The 17,423-nt window shown below is 43.6% G+C and overlaps 1 protein-coding gene across 4 annotated transcripts in view; it reads left to right on the plus strand.

Annotated features, from left to right (window-relative positions):
• The window catches only part of SEMA6A (semaphorin 6A), a 118,069-nt gene that overhangs the window by 75,484 nt on the left and 25,162 nt on the right, over positions 1 to 17,423 (plus strand). For 2 of the 4 annotated variants that reach the window (XM_075526988.1, XM_075526990.1), the window contains exons 12-18: positions 1,519 to 1,674; positions 3,108 to 3,284; positions 4,012 to 4,152; positions 4,248 to 4,328; positions 6,300 to 6,358; positions 8,198 to 8,218; positions 15,425 to 15,589. In XM_075526988.1, the coding sequence (XP_075383103.1) occupies positions 1,519 to 1,674; positions 3,108 to 3,284; positions 4,012 to 4,152; positions 4,248 to 4,328; positions 6,300 to 6,358; positions 8,198 to 8,218; positions 15,425 to 15,589 (800 nt within the window). The remainder of the gene's footprint in view (positions 1 to 1,518; positions 1,675 to 3,107; positions 3,285 to 4,011; positions 4,153 to 4,247; positions 4,329 to 6,299; positions 6,359 to 8,197; positions 8,219 to 15,424; positions 15,590 to 17,423) is intronic. The other 2 variants (XM_075526991.1, XM_075526992.1) reach the window with 2 other exon arrangements.

Genomic DNA, 17,423 nt, shown 5'->3' on the forward strand with positions numbered 1-17,423 from the left:
CAATATAGTGCAGAAACATTAATGCTCCTATTGATCCTAATATTTCTCAGAAACATACTGGAGCCTTCAAGGAGCCTCACTTCCCTTTTTGGCTGAGGTGCACAGCAGGGTTTACTCAGTTTTATGTTTACTTGATTAAACCAGTTTTGAGATTAAAATAGGATTAATCCAATCATGTGATTAGGATTTAGGAGGAGATAGACCTCCAAATTAGATATACAGAAACCCTAGGCACCACGGTGCCAGAAGGCTGCTCCTAGAGTTCTCTGGGAATGCCACCTCATGAATCAGTGCTCTTGCAAAGACCTAGGAGACTGGTGATGCCCTTGGTTTCTCTTTCTCTCCCTCTTTTTCTAATTCTATGTGGTTGTTACAAGACAACCAAAATATTTTGGATAGGAAGAGGCAGAGCACACAGTCTCTGCAGGTAGTGTTCGTTGTGCAGCTGTGTGGGACCAGACTCATTGACCCAGCTAGTCCTCTCCAGTCCTGTGCTACCTTCCTGCATAACATTTAGTTACCTAAGGTTTGAATATTTCTCTAAATCTGAGTGACAGACATGATAAGACCAGTACTATATTTTGTTCACGCTGGCATTACTCCATTGATGTCAGTGGCTCTACCCACGTCAGAGCAGATGAAAATTGGACACTGCAGCAGGTTTATGAGTGGGTGGTCCATCTTTCATCTGCCCATCTCACAGTGGCTCAAAGGCTTGAAGAATCATAATGGTCTAGGAAATGGGATCAAATGGACCTTTTGCTGGAGAAAATAACCCACAAAATATTAATAACAAGCAAAGCATTTTGCCGCTTCCTGTGTAGAGATGACCTGTCCAGGCAGGAAGGTTAAGTTACCTCTGAGGAGCAGGGTAGATTTTAGGTATTGGGTGAGCAGATTTGCATTTAAGTTGTCGAAGAATGTTTAGATAACATTTCAGTGAAAGTCCTCAATGTGCTACCATAGTTAAATCGTCTCATCCAAATTGAAAGAAGGGTGAAACCAATGTTTACATGGATGCTTGCTGTATTCTCCGATTCTTGTCTTCTCCAATAGTCCACTTTCTAGCAGAGAAGGACTGAAAGCAGCATTCTTTCACACATGCTGAAAAATCAACTTCCTTCTGTATGTCAGGGACTGCTTTTATTCCAGGAAAGAGCAGTCAACTAGGCAAGTTACAGATCAGAAGGCACCTGTGCCCAGCGGGCAGCATCAAGCCAAATGCACACATGTAGTGATTAGGTTCAATGTGAGTGGATGAACTACAAACTGTGTGTGTAACACTCCTGCTGAAGAAATGTCTCTGTGCTTTTAGGTGACATGTTAAGTCCTTTTGAGTGGAGGATAGAGCAGGATTTTAGGCTTCCCCTGAGGGGCTGAACAAGTCCACCAGACTTCTCAATTCTCCATTTAAACCTTTGTAATGCACATCAGATTTCACTGAGGGCCTCATTATAAAAGGATGTTTGCACTAGGCATCAAATAAGTGTTCTGGCTTTACCTTCTTGCTTTATTTAGGCCTGGTTGCTGTGCTGGCTCTACATCATTAGAAAAATATGTAACCTCTAACGAGTTCCCGGATGATACCCTGAACTTCATCAAAACACATCCACTGATGGACGAGGCTGTACCTTCCATTGTCAATCGACCCTGGTTCCTGAGAACGATGGTCAGGTACGTACCTCCAAGTGGACTCTTGTCCTCATCGTAGTTGTCAAGTTGTGCTAATAGTCTTGCTCAGAATAGTCTCAAACTCTGTAAATATCCTCGGTGTGCTGGGCATGAATCCAGCTAGGAATGATGGCAGCACTGAGCAAATGCCACAGAACTCCCTGAGCAGCTTTCAAGATAGGAAAAAACCTCAGTTCTTTCCAACCATGCTGTGCTGAAACGGGATCTTGGAGGAAATGCTGTGTGGGGAGGGTTGACCCGTCTGTTGGCTTATGGGTCAGTGTTTGAGACAGCTCTGTAGAAAACTTTGGGCAAGGATCAGCAGATAGCCCAGGGATATGTACACAGGATACAAACATGCCTGCCAGGATATGTTCACAGGATATGAAGATGTCTTGTCGGGATATATACTGGTATGTTTTAATGTTTACAGAAGTGTACAGGCAGAAGTAATCACATAATCTGTATCCTTTCTATGGCAACAAGAGAAAAATAATAATGAAGAGATTTGAACAAAGACTCATAAATCAGCAAGCCTCAAATACACCATCCCCTTCCTATCAAAATGCATTCCCACACTCTGTTGTGGTCACTATACTACTTATCTTTATATATATACTTACACACAGAATAATGTGACTAACTTTTGGTGTATTTTCTTCTCTTCCTCCATAAAAGGGTAGAGTTTTGTGCCGGGCAGTGTTTAGCTCTGGAAGGGTCTGACTTAGTTTTAGTAATGTATCTTTTCTCAGGTTTTTATGTCAGGTTCTGTACCTCCAGCCAAAGACGAGAGCAGTAAGCTCTGCAGAGCGCTTTCCTTTGATCACCAGTACCAGATAACTGGTACCAAATCACCAGTATTCATTTTCAATAAATTCTGTCATCCCAAGATTCAGTATCATGTCAGCACTGAACTCGCTTAGTGGTGGTTGTGTGATTATTTTTAGTGAGGTAAAATGGTGTTTAGTGTCTCACTATTGCACTCGTACAGCTTTTCCTGCCCAAAAAGTTAAATGCAGATCAGTTATCATTATTGCTGCTTTTAATGTGACAGAGCTTGAAATTAATCAAAAATTTCACTGTGCTGATTTTCTTTCCCTGCCTGAAGAAGTCACCAGGCTAGTACTTTGTTTTTGATTGGAAGAGTAATTCCTAAATGGCGTCAGACTCTTAGTACCCCTTCAGCTTTCTGCAAACACTTCTGCTAGCTATTGGACATATGGATGTGCAGACAAATGCACAAAAATTCCCCACCATTTGGGGAGCCAAACTGATACAGTCTGTGTTGACTTATGGGGTTATTCAGCTAGGAAGAGTGCTTAAATATGTTCTATCATTGCTAGAAGGCTACCACGCAGTTATCTGAAGTGGAAAAAGTGATAAAATAAATGGCAATCTAATCCCAAGTGATGCAAAATGCTGTGTTGTTATTCTAGATACCGCCTGACGAAAATTGCCGTGGACTCTGCTGCTGGGCCATATCAGAACTACACCGTGGTTTTCTTGGGATCAGAGAAGGGAATCATCCTGAAGTTCTTGGCACGGACAGGAAACAGTGGTTTCCTAAATGATAGCCTTTTCCTGGAGGAGATGAACGTTTACAATCCTGAAAAGTGTGTATCTGATTCTTTGTACTCGTGTATGGGCAACTTTGAACTTCTGATTTCCCAGAGAGTAGGTTGTCCTACAAAAAAGGAAGTGGTTAGAGAAGCCAAGTTTTTTGAGTAATTTTAAATTGTTTTGGGAGGGGATGTCTGCTTATCAGTCTCTACATTGCAATAAGATATTTTTTATTCAGTATTTTATTCAGTGTAGAAAATAGCCCATCCTATGCAGCAGTTGATGGATAATTAAAAGTGAAATTCTGCAAAGGAAGATTAATTTTCTAATCCTATAAAAAACCTGATTCCTCTCCAAATAACTCAACAACAAGCAAGCTGCTCTCCAAGGGAAATTTCCTGTATTTCAGCCTTCCTCAAATGCGCCTAAGGGGGCTTTGAAGTGGGCCATAATCATGCAGACATTTCAGCTAGTTTGAGTGCTGGAGAAGAATAAACACAAAAAGTGAAGGGCCCTCAGAAAGCTTGTCTGGTGTGCCAGCTCTCTCCACTTCTTATTCCCCTGTCCTGTGCATTTTTAATACTCGCTTATATGTCTGTCAGTGTTTTTAGTGGCTATTGTGTGTTCTTTTTCCTTGGCTTGTTCAAATCTACCTTTCTCAGGGTTTCACTGTGCTAGTTTTTTGGGGTTTTTTTTTTTCAGCTTGAGGAATCATTAAGTTTTCATCTGGTTTCCCAGCAGAACTCATTTATAACCTTATCTCACATTTTTTCAAATCAGGTGCAGCTACGACAGCGTGGAGGACAAGCGGATAGTGGGCATGCAGCTTGACAAGCCCAGCAGCGCCCTGTACGTCGCCTTCTCCACCTGTGTCATCAAGGTTCCCCTGGGACGTTGTGAGCGTCACGGCAAATGCAAAAAGTACGTGTTTTCTGGTGGCTGTCAGAAGCCCATGCACCGGGCGTGGGGAAGGCAGGAGCACTCATGAATGCCACCTTATGCTCTTCTTTCTCAAGGGCCTGCATAGCGTCCAGAGACCCCTACTGCGGATGGGTGAAGGAGAGTGGGGCGTGCATGCAGCTGGTCCTTGGCTCCAAGTGAGTAAGGGCTCTGGCTGGACGGGCTGTGAAGCTCTGGCGGTGGCGCCGGGCGGTCTTGGGCAGAGCTATTTGAAACATGGGGCTCTTAGGGAAGGAAAAATGTGGGAAGTGTTTGTTTCTACCTTATTTGCATTCACCGCTGAAATGTCTCACAAATTTTTTTGATGTGAACTCTCAGCTGATTGGTAACTGCTGAAAGAGGAGGAAGAAGAAAATGAAAGAGCTGTACTAAGGTCCGCGTGTTGTTGAAAGGAGGGAACTGGATGGGTATGTCTGGACCAGCCCACACTGGAGCCATCACAGCTGATTAAAGAGGCAATAGAATCCAAATTAAATTACTGAAGCAATTTGTCCACTGAAAACAAAACCAGTCCTTCTAATTTACTGTGCATTACTAAGAGGAATCACAGAACACAGTAAGAGCTTAAAGCAGATTCAGAGAAGTGGTGGATCTCCCCTTGCTTAACAGTAGAATTTAATTATTTTGTAATAATGAAGGTCTGTGGGGGTTTGTTTAAATGTGGTTACTAAAGCCTCCTTGCAGGGAGCAGACCCACTTCAGACCTCTCGTTTCTTGGCCACGTCTGACACACCTCACGATTGCCCTCTCCGAGGTACAGCCATGCTTCCTCAAGGTAGTGGTGTAAGTGTAGCGCAAACATCACATACCTTGATAGCCCCACAGCCAGCCCCGCTTAACCCTGCTTCTGTATAGGTCATCAGTGTATAAGGGATGAGTTATGATCCCTGTGCTTGTGTTATGTTCTTAATTTGCTATTTCAATTCAAATTGTTTGTCCGCTGGGGATGCTATAGCTGTATCTGTCTATATATGCTTTACTACGAGAGTGTGGACTGTTCCTGACTGGACATTTGGTAGAATAATGTTAAAATGCACCTGTGTCCGTATCAGGTTTTCTCAGCATTCCCAAGGTGCTCGAGTCTTTTTGCACTTCCATGGCAAGCCGTAGGGGACTTCTGTACCGTACTCTTAAAAGCAGCTCCTGTGTTTATCAATAGGCCCATCGAGACAGAGGCAGCGCAGCTTGCAGTGCCGCAGTCCAGAGGCGAGCAAGGCAGGTCGCTCTCTGTCCAGCGCATAGCCCTTAGGAGGAGGATCCAGATCAGCTGTGAAGATGTCTGGTTAACTTCTAAACTAGCCAACAGGAGGCAGAGATCTTAGGTGCCCTCCTGGAGCAGGTGACAGTTGAGCAGGAATTTTATGAATATGGAGTTGGGAATGAGGTGCCTGCAAGGGTAATTATGCCTCAAGGGCACGGTCCTAACTATAATGTAGGCAAGGGCTTGTGTTGGTGGTTTTCTGAGGCTCTTGTCATTCACCTTTGACTGTACAGGAACTTGGAAGAAAGCTTCACTAGTTATCCAAAATCACGGGCACAGGTTAGGAGCATAAACTGGGCATGTCAGCTAGAAAAGCCTGTGAGTGTTTTTCGTTAGAGCCCCTTGAGTTTGGTGGAATGCCTTCTGTGGACTGGAACACACGCCTTGCAGCCTTGTCCAGCGCAGTACATGACTGATTGCTGAAATGCAGGTTGTCTTCCCCCAGCACAGTACCTACCCAATGGGTTAGCTTCCTTCTCACGTCAAAGTATCGGTGCACCTTGTTTACTATATGGACAAGTTAAGGTAGGATCATAATTGCTCCTGAAATAGAGTTAACAGTTTGAAAAATATGAATCTATTTGCCTCCCTTGACAATGAGGCCTGCAGTGGATTTTTAAAAAGTAATAATGAAAAGTCAAAGCATCATCAGAAGCCAAGAAATCATTAAGCAACAACGAATAACTCGAATGTCTATGTTGCAATTTTTTAGCCTTTGTGTGGAAGTTCCAAAGAAATGGCCAGTTTCATGGCAGGGCTTTATTTCAGTTGCACATGTGATAATTTATTTCTGGTAGTGCCTGTGACTGTTGTTATTCATACTGGTTTGTTTCTTTCTATTATTTAGACTGGCATTTGAACAGGACGTAGAACATGGCAATACAGATGGCCTGGGTGACTGCCAAAGTAAGCAAAGCTTTTACCCTCTATTTACCATGTGTCACAGCATCCTTCTGAATGCCTCAAATCACCATTACCTGTTGGGTGTTCTTTTGTAGCAATGTAAGCCACAACAGGGACAGCAACTGCGGCTAGTCATGCAGGTTCAGAAGAGGAACGGTTTTTTAAATGTATTTAAAGAAAATAGCCCAGTCGGTGTGGTTTATACGAACACTGGACTTCAAAGCAGTTATGTAGTGAGAAAACCTCAGGTCCAGAGGATATTGATTATAGCGATGGCATAATGAATTGGGTATTCATTGTCTTTATTAGCCATGGTGGTTGGGTTGTTTATGTACATGTACAGGAGCAGCTTGGTTTCTTGGTGTAGACTGTGACTTGGACTACATTCCCATGAAGGAAAGGGAGATAGTGGAATACATCTTCAGCTTTGGATCTGGGTCAAGAAGTGGGAACTACTTAGTTTGTGAATCTTAGCAGATTTTACACACAGGCTGGACAACATAGTGGTATTAAGGGTCGGGCACTACTGACCCTGCCTAAGAAATTTTAACGGTAAACCTTAGGTACTGATGGCATGAGTTGGAAGCTTAAACACAGTCTTTAAACCTTTACGTTTTGCACTGAGGTGCTTAAAAGTGCACAGCTTGCACTGCATGCAAAGAAACCTTGCATGCTGATTTCTGAGCCTTCAGGAATACCAACATCTGTGTTCAGGACAGCTCTCGTTCCAAATGTTCTTGCCAAGGTTGGTTTAATTCTGAGCCCCAAATATTATTTATAAACCTTATGAAATCAAGAATCACATTCTTTTCGGTGCAGTTTGCACTGATGCTTGTAGATGCAATAAAACTGCTGAAGCTGAGGAAGTAATGTACAGTGAGAGAGTCATTACTTCTGGAATACAAAGCAAAATAACGGAGGGTGAGAGTGTGCCGTGGGATACAGTGCAGGCCAGCTGCTTTGGAGAAAGCCAGAGCCTTCTCATGCCTTGTGCATCCTTGTTCAAGAGCTATTTATTACTGTGATCATTGTGCTTGAAGGAGTACAAGGATTTCAGCCTCTGCATGCCCTCCATCTCAGCTACACCTCCCTCTGCCTCTGCCCTAAGATAGGGTTACATAGGCCGTGTCTAAGTTTTTTGAAGGAGGTGTACACAGAGTCCCTCCTGTGCTCCCTGTAAAATGAGTTAGCACCAAAATCAGGTCAGTTCCCAGCTGGTGCAACTTTGCCCTTTTCAGCCAGTTCTGCTCTCCTTGAGCAAATAGGTTAGACAGGAGTGGACTGGACCTGATACCAGTTAAATATAAAAGAAGGGCAGGAAATTATTCAGAAACAGCACATTGTGCTCATGGAGAGAGATCTGCTCCTGTGCAGAGAGCGACAAAGCCCGTACCCTGCTTAAATCCCTCTTTAGCCCTGAATGGTGCATTGAACCTTGACACCGCACAGGGGTAGATTTCACTCCCTGCTAACCCAGCTGATCTTATTGCTTCATGTGGTATTGGGTCACGTGAGTTTTGTCCTCATTGACTCACGTTGCTGGCTGCATCACTTGTAATGCCTTGCATTAGATTAGGACTTGATCTTGCAAGGAAAGCCATGGCAGGCAGGACACTGGCCTTCCCACTTGGTATCCCTTGCACACAGCTGATTATGAACACTTTCAAAACCAGACGTTGTTTTTGGGTATGTCTGAATATTAGTTTTGCCTGGGTCCTTAGGGTGCTACCAATCACATACATATAAATATCAGCTGAAGCATAGAAGGTTGCTAGCAGCAAACTATTAAAAAGAAAAAATGAGAGAGAAATAATGATTTTTCCCCTGTTATTTGTCTTTCAGATTCCTTCGTAGCCCTGAATGGTAAGGAAGTTCTTAGTTTCATTATTTACTGACAGCAAATCCATTTTGGAGGAATCACTTTTTACTAAGCTTTTAAGTATTTTCATACTTTTGTTTTATTTAATGTTTCTTCCCAATTTATTTTGTTCATAGACATTTCAACTGCTTCACCTGATCATGAAATGTCTTACAACACAGTGTATGGTCAGTTCATGGGTGTTTTTAAAAATTCTCCCCAGATCCTTGTGTTAGCTAGTAGTTCCTGTGCTCAAATAGCCATTAACCTTTTTCACTTGTTTTGTCTTGTTTTTGAGGGCCTGATTCACTAATCACAACTAGGATTGAGTCATACCTCTTGATTTTCAATCCCTCTTTTCTAGTCCTCCCTCAAAACTGTCTCCATTGAATTAAAGTCAGATATGGCCTATTTTAATGGCACGCCAGCAGACATGATTAAGAGCATGCTTCATCTGAACACTCAGACAAAGGAACACTTGGGTATAGTGATGCATCTTACCTCTTTGCCAGCAAAAACAAGATAGCAGCTCACATCCCGCTCATGAGTCGTCCAGGCTGGTGTCATGACTGCTACAGCAGCCAGTCAGAGATACCTTAGGGAAAGGAGCAGAACTGTCCCTGAGTTGCAGAAAGATCTCTCATAAGGAATATTAACCTGTTACCCATGTCAGCTGAGACTGGGTTATGCCTCGATTCCTGAAAGTTCCTGTCACTTTTAGGATGAGTCATTTATGTTGTCCATGCTTGCAGTATCTTAATGCCTGAATGGTGCCTGGTCTGTAAAAAATGGGATTTACATAGCAAATTAAATGACCTGAGCTGAAGAGGAGCATTTCTGCAAGCCTAGAGTAGCAGTTTCCCATGAGGCAGCTGTTAATCTGTGCTTACAGTACTTTCCACCACTTTGTTCTGCATATTTGGAAGTCAGTTACGCTGGTACTTGGGGTGCAGGATAAATATCTTCATGAAGAATTATTGCAGAATAAATAGTCACTTTAAATTCAAACCTAGACTTATATTGCAATAGTTTCTCTTTACAGACATTCTGAACAAAGACAAGTACTCACAAGCTAAGAGAATGCGTGGTATTGCTCCCAGTGAAGTCAATGGCAAATTCCCATGTGGGATGGGAGCTTGCTTGTGAAGTTGCTTTCAGGCTGTATAAGACTAGCAGTTCATCAGAGCTAGGGCAAGTTCACCATATGTTTGGCTGAATGTAGCAAGAGGTGGGTTAGCATGCAGTTGTGATGAACATCTAATTGATCCCTTCATCTCGTGCCTGCAAAATATGTAGGTACAAAGCAGAACCAATGACAACTCAGTACAGCAGAATATAAATAACTGGAGGCACAGTAATACTGTTCAACATTTGTAAAAATAAAATTGGATTCCCCATGTTGTTTATTACCAGGAAATGGAAAATGTGCAGGTGAAACTTGTTTGAAAGTATGATAATGAAAACCAGTGAAGGGAATATAAAAATTCAAAGACAAGTTGAGACTTCGTAATGTGTAAAGAGTATGGTTTCATCTGCATATACAGCTTGTACTTCCTTTCATTTTAAAATTGCTGTATTTCCAATGCACAGAGTAGTAATTAGAGAACAGTAATAATAAAATCCGTTCTGCTGAATGTAAAGAAAGAGAAAATGGCCTTGGGCATAGTGCTGATGTGCCAGAAATGTCCTAGGTTTCCTGCTTCTAAGTACATTTGTAGGCTGCACAGTTATAGCTGTGAGGCTGTGGTTCTGGATCCTGTCAGCTACCATATTAGTAGGGACTTTAGCAACAGCTGATACTTTAATCTGACAGAGAAAGCATAAAAATGGTTCAAGTGAGCAGCAGAGTGAAAAAAGCTGCAGTCCCAGGGAGTACAGGTTACAAAAGGGGTCCATTCTGCTGTCCCGTCATGTCAAGCCCAAAGACAGATTCCGTGAATTAACCTAGCTCTTCAAGTAGGACCCTACTGCCAGATGCAATGGAGAAATGCTGAGCCAGCACTAACATTGGTTCCCATTCATGCCCTGTCCTTCGCAGATGATTTCATTGACCCTCCTCTGGTACATCCTGATAACATGGTCTCTAGGCAAACCAGCTCTTCCTTTCATGGGTTTAGTTGAAATACCCATTCTGATATACCCAGTGTTTCTTTTCACCTACCATGGCAAAATACAAAAGGAAATGTGCTAGTCACCTCTACTGATCTTCCAGATGAGGAGTGTAAAAAAATTCCAGCATGAGATAGTAAACCAGGCTCAGTAAACATGCTCATGTTTGCTAACTGTAGTGAATGCTTTGAGACGTTTTCTTTCTTGAGAAAACTAAAATTTTATAAATGGTGCATTTTAATGTGATTGAGTACAGTTAAATGCATAAGTAAATGGTATTTCATAATAGATTAAATCTCAGAACACTGGGATATACCAGAATGCCAACCAAGTGAATGCTCAGGGTGCTTTTGGATCCACTGGGCTAAAGATATCTGAAGGCATCTGAAACTCCAGTGGCAAGAGAAGTCTTAAGGCCTGATTCCCTTGATTTACTCCACTATAAATCAGCTCACTTCAACGGACTTACTGCCAATCCGTAGCAGCGTGAATGAAAGGAGAACCAAGCCCTTTAATCTTTGTATTCTTGGCATCAGCCTCCTCCTCACTTTGGCGGATGGGCTCCCTTTTCTGGGGCAGTCATATGTGATCAGTTGTAAACAAGTAAAGTGCAAAGTCCACACAGGTGACTGTTCAAGTGCATCTCTTTGATACCCAAGGAGGAGATAGCAAGCTGAAGTTCTGGCTGCAGAAGGTCAGAAAGAAATGATGCAAGAGCCACATATTTAAACAAGGAGATTAGGCTAGATTCCTCTGCAAAATTGTAAGCAGCTTCAATTACCTTTGGAAACATCAATTCTTAGTGAATTGGGCCCTTATTTTACCCCCTAGCCATAGTCCTTTCTCCCTCTGTAGTATTGATTTAGCCTTTCCCTCTAATTGTCTAATTAGGTTGCTATAGCTGTTAATAGGATAGTGTGCAGATATCTTAACCTCTGAGATCCTAATGACTTGTGCATATTAGAGCAACTATCAAATACGTATTGAATCCCTGTCTTTGTTTTAAACCTGAAAAAAAACTCCTTATATTTTACAAGTGCACTTCAGAACGAACTGTAGTTACAGAAGTGCAGCCCTTCTGAATCATTACCCATGCCTGCAGACACTGAGTGCTTTTATTCTCCTTGTGTTACTTGATTACAGCACTCCAAATGAAAAGTTTTTGCAAATAATGGAAGCACCTAAAACAGATTTTTTTAAAGTGTGTCTATTTTGGTTTTTACATGTTTGCTTTAAACAAAGAAGTTTGAAAAGCACTGTGTCTGCAGTTTTTCAGATGGATTGTTTTAAAACAAAGGCAGTATTGTCTTTCTAGATGTTTAGGTATTAACCGATATTAACATAGAGGTACTGGTCACATCTCAGATATGCTAAAGCCTCTTTAAATTGCAGTGAAGCCTATTTACACAGTCGGAGTGGTAAAAATGGTGTAATGGAAAAAAAAAGCCCACTACGTGTTGCAAACTATACAGCACATTGTAAAGGTTTAATAATGGCTGTGTGTGAGAGAGCCAGGACTGGGTTGCCTGCCACTTCAGCCTTTTCTCTGTTTATGAGAGAAACTTAACTAGCTCATACATTTGTGGTGCCACTCTGCTCAGAGGTGAAATTCACCCCGCGGGACTGGCTATTCAGGCACTTACAGGACACAGCGGCTGCTCTGCTTACAGGAGCAGCCGCTGCCCAGTAGTAAGTGTTTGCAGAATACAGCTCTAACACAAGTGGGACAGGCTGTTAAGGTCTAATCTGCCCCTGCCCTGCTTCCTCAAAATCAAATGGAACAAAGTTTATCTCAGTTATGTGTGGAAATATGGTTGTTTCTCAGTGTATACTAGACTAACGCATTAGTAACAGAGCGAATAGACTGATTTCTTGCGTTTGTGCGAAACCCTTCTCTACCTAACGACCATCTGGTACACATTAATATCTTCACAAAGCCTTAGCTTTCCGTTACGAAGAAGTTCTCCATGTATTTGCAGCATATGGTTCAGGAAATCTTTTTTCAGAAAATGTGTCCCTTAGGCATATATTTCCTCTAGATTACTGTATTAAGAAATGTTTTTCTTTAACCATACTTATGGCTTTTCCTTAGAATTCCCCCTTTAAGCACATCTAAAGTGCAAGTGTCTGGACAGAGATATGGGCATATAAATGCATATCAAACACAGGCATAAAATATGATTGCTACTTGGCAAGATTTTCTTCTCTTTTACCTCCTTATCAAGCTATGACTAATTGCTTTCTTATGTTGAGTGCAGCACTATTTGTAGGCTGACCAAATATTGTACACATTATTGCGGTTACTGAATGGGGTATTAACTTTGAGACTGGAACCCCATGAATGCTGGCACTGTGGTTTAGTCCTTAGGGAAAAGAAGACATGGAAATCTCATAATTTCCATTTTCTGGCCCGTTCTCTGTCCCGTTATTTCTCTTATTTCTTGGGGATGAGCACAGGAGTTGACAAATGTAAAATGGTATACGGGTGAAAGCTTTCACGCTCCAGCGTATTCTTGTTTCAGGAGGGCAAGTGTTTTCAGTTGCTGGGCTTCTACCTGTCCTTTTGGAAACAGGCAGCCCTGCTGCAGGGCTGCTGTGGAGCAGGCAGCACATTTGGATCAGAGTCCATCATCCATCTAACTGTGTGTTACCAATGCTCCCAGCCATGCTGTGGCTTATGGAAACTTTGTAGAAGTGGATAATATTTGGCTTCTCTTTTCTATTTGAGTAACATTAAAAGCTCTGTCTTCAACAAAATATAGCCTCTAATTGGCCGTGTTAAAGAAAGTCAGCTGGGGGAAACCACACTTCCTTTCATGAGAGGTAAAAAATAATACAGTGCCCTTGTCAGTATAAGCCTTCAGCTTGAGGTCCAGAGGTAAATTGTGTTAATGATTAGCTGTAGTAGCTGAAGGTTGGCTCCGTGGTGAGAACACTGTGGATCTGACCAATTTTCCCTGCTAAGCGTACCGGTCACAGGAGTTAGTTGTGTCCATGTCCTATGCAAAACACAGTCCAAACTGCTGCCATATATAATCCTGTGCAGTAAATCAAAAGGGCTCCTGGAAAATATACAGAGGAGCACAGACATTTTCTTCGTCTGTAAGATGATTAATATTCAGCAGGACTTCTTCAAATCATAGCAGCACCTTAATAGAAGCTGCAGGTTTTTTGCTGACTTAATCAGTAGTTCAGCCCCATGAAAGGGCTTGATAAAATGAAACACATGGGTGCATCGGAAAGCTTGGGAGCATTGGTGGCCAACATTTAGATTTTTGATTGCTAGAGTGAAATTGGGGACCTAGGTTCATCAGCTCTGTGCGCTTCTGAGAGCTGGGGCTGGATGGCTTTAGAAGCCATCTAAAGCAGCCTTTTTGAGATACAGCTTCCGAAAGCTTTGTGCTTATCCAGTGACTCTTTAAAATAACAGAAGCACAGTCTCTACCTGCCCAGCTCTGTGTCTTTACTGTGAGGCTCTAAATTTGGACTCCTCGTGTTGCTCTGTCTCTGCCCCAGTGAGTCTCAAATTATTTTTCTGAGCAGTGAAACAACATCAGTGGAAGGAACGGGCAGAGGGTTCCTGCTAGGGCAGTCTGTAGCCTGGTGTTGGACTCCTCTTCAGCGGAGACTCACATCTAAGGAAAGAAAACTAGTTTGCGGGGCTGTTAAAAAGGAGGCAGAAGGAAGGAGGGCTGCTGTCAGTCTGTCCAGCAGTATCTGAAGAGAAAGCGTTGTCTGCCATTCTGTCTGTGAATAATCCGATTCTGTTAGTTTATGTTTGAGCATATTTCAAAAACCTGTCTTTTGGTGAGCTCTTTCAGGAAAGTAGGTAAAGGAAAATACAGTTACTCCATGTCAAATGAACCAGACCCAGAGCTGCTTGAGTCCTGCTGAAAATAACTCATTTTGGTGCATGTGCTGAAAGGGAACTTTCAGAGACGTGTGCGTTTTTAAGGTCAAAATGTTGTGGTGTGGATGGAGTTTCAGAGCCCCCTCCCCAGCAGCGATGGAGCAGCCCGAGCCACTGGGAAGCCCAGGTTGGAGCCGTCTTTCGGAGACCGGAGACTCCAAGCACTCCAAGCATTTTGGGTGCTGACGTACTTCTCAGGACCTAGCTGAAAAGGATGTATGAATCTACAAACATGTCTCTGCCCCAGCCACACCCCTGTTAAAATTGTGCAGTGTTTCCAGCAGGGCATGTCCTGTGAACATGCTGTTTGTTGGGGTGTGTTTGATCGGCGAGGAGCTCGTCAGCCTTGTTCAGGACAGCAGTAACATCTAGAGTAGTTGTAGTGGAAAAGGGCATGAGAGACCTCTGTCCTAAGACGAGGCTGTGGCAGCAGCTGCTGGAGTCATGGGTTCTGAGGCAGATCCGCGTAGCAAGGCGTGGTCTTCACTGTCACTCTGAGCAGAAATGATGCTCGATTGCGTGCGTATCTCAGAGCCATTTTGGACCGTCAGCTCAGACAGGACCGATGGCGAGGGTGCAAGCGGCTGTGAGCGGCTGACGGGCCCTGCATGTTTCCCATCCAGAGGGCGATGCCGTGGTGCGAGCACAGCAGTGCTGGGCAGTCCTTCATTCCCCCGGGGGCATGGGGCAGAAACCCACTGTCATCACCGTTTTGTAGCTCTACTGGCATTCCCCTTCAGTTTCGGCCATAGTAGAAGTTGTTCCATTTCAAATTGTTTTTAAAATTGCTTTTTAACTAAGCCAGTACCAGTCGGCGTGGGCTGACACTTCAGTGTCAGTCAGGCACGTGTACTGACTCCAGCCAAAGGGTGCTTGACTGGGATGAAGTGTGGTCACCCTCTTCCACACGCATTTAACTCTGTTGAGCAAAAGCACGCAACCGCGAGCTCAGTGGCAGCCCGAAGCGTGTGCGCACCTCTTAACGCCCTCCGCCTGACTGATCTGGAAGGTTCAAACCCCCTCTTTCCTTGGGGCGATGCTTTGAAGGACTTTTGAAACATTGCTCAACCTCAGACAAGATGTTCTCCCATCACGGAAGAAAAGCAGTGCGTGCGTTCCTGAGCGTGGTGAGGTAGCGTGGTAAGTGACTAATGAGACTTGTCTTCCCTACCTGTATTTATAATATAAACAGGACACTCCAGTTCCCTAGTCCCAAGCACCACCACTTCCGACTCTCGCGCTCGACAGGGTTATGATGGTAGGGGACGCATGCTGGATTGGAAGGATCCGCTTGGTTCATCTGAAAATACAGATCCATATGTGGCAGTTTCATCCCATAATCATCAAGACAAGAAGGGTAAGGCCTTGGAAATGACATCCTGTGGTGAGGAGGGGGGGGGGAGGACTAAAGTGTAACTGCTTCCAGCTGGCTCCGAGTAACATGTAATAAAACTCCTGTGCTATAATTAAAAGCTTATCGTAAAGCCTGAAACTAAACAGCCAATCTCAGACTCAGTCCTAGATAATTCACTGCCTGAGGAAACCACACAAAACAAACAGAAGTGTATGCCTTTGCAGTGTGTGTTGTGCATGTGTACGGGAAGGAGGGAAACAGTGGGGATTTAGCTCTCTTAAAACGTGATCTCCCCCATTGTCTGGCAGAGGAAGATCCCTGGCTTCCCATTGTTCTTCAGGGTGCACTTGTATATTGCCTTGTTGTCTGAATTCCCAGGGCAGCACAGCACATCTTGGCTAATTTACGTTATTTCTGTCTCTCCACAACAGACAGAGGTCTGCTCTAGTTTAACCATTGAAGTAAAACTGACACTAGTCCTAGCCCCTGGGCCTAAGTCCTGCTGTCTTCAGTGAGACCTGAGCATCAAATACCTTTGAGAGTGGGGGCTGAGGAGGTCGTTACCGTATTTTAAAAGATACAGAGGTGACTGCTAGTGCAGAGAGATTATGGGTTGTGTTTTTAAAGCACCGAAAGGTTAGGATTTAGGTGTCGTTTCACAGCGTTCAGCCCTGTGCTGAAGCACACTAATACTAGTGACAGCTCCGTCATTTGGCCTCCAGTCCCCCTTTGCTATGCATACAGAGAATTAGGCAGAGAATTACCTAAATTTGCCACTTGAACGTGCTTAAAGAAGGAGAAGCTTTTCTCCACTGTAAGGATGGATGGTGGTGGCCCCTCATTCCATCTTGGCCCTCCGTCATTTTCCCAGCTCCTTTTAATCTGTCTCAAAGAGGTTAAAATGGTTCCTTTGTAAATAGGGGACTTACTTAGATTCAAATAGCTCCACTGCCTAGAGAGATCTGAGTCCTTGTTATTCTTCTCCAGGGTGTTCTTAGATCACTTCTTTCAATCTCTTCTCTGTTGAAGTTGTTTCGCTCTGTATGGACTAATTAAGTACTCAGTGGGCCAGGAGGAGGATGGGTATGAGCAAAACTCACTCGCTGAGTGGTTAGGGCACTCACCAGGGGCAAGAACACACATGAGCTTCAGTCCTTTCTGCTATGAATACTTGATATAAAACACTTAAAATATTAATTGAAATGTGGATTCCAGTCTCTATTGTTCATGCATTTTACATGAAAAACTCATTAGACAAAAGCATCAGCTGTTCCTGGAGAAGCTACTGGCATGCCAGACGTGCTGCTTTGCGTTGGCTGCCCAAACTAGTAGGTTACTAAATCATACTCCACCCCCTCCGTCTGACCCAGTGAATCTTGAATTCTCTGCATTGGCTGTGGAGACTTTCAGCAGGGGGTAACGAGCACGTTAACGTTGCAGCACAGTCTTTAGCAGAGCTGCACGAACAGCTGGCGGCAGTCTGAACCCAGACTGTGAACTTAGCGCCTGTTGTTCACAACAGCCCCAGACGCGGTGCCTCCCACAGTCCTGGGATATCCTGGATTTCTCACTGAACTCCCCAGGATTGACCTCAAAGAGCATTCATGTTTCCTAGCCATGAAGGCAATGGGCATCACCTGGCTGGCCCAGCAGAGACGAAGCCTGAAGCGCTTTTCCAGCTGAGGAGGCTGGCCAAATTAGGCAGGCGATGCTGTAAAATTTCCTGAGATGCCATGGCAAACATTAATCTAGTAGCCTTGGCTTTTAGGCTTGATGGCAGGAAATGGAATATGAAGATTTGAATTCCCTCAGGCAGAGGATGCAGACTTGTCTCCCA

Source organism: Mycteria americana, chromosome Z, assembly GCF_035582795.1.
Source record: "Mycteria americana isolate JAX WOST 10 ecotype Jacksonville Zoo and Gardens chromosome Z, USCA_MyAme_1.0, whole genome shotgun sequence".
Lineage (NCBI taxonomy): Eukaryota > Metazoa > Chordata > Aves > Ciconiiformes > Ciconiidae > Mycteria > Mycteria americana.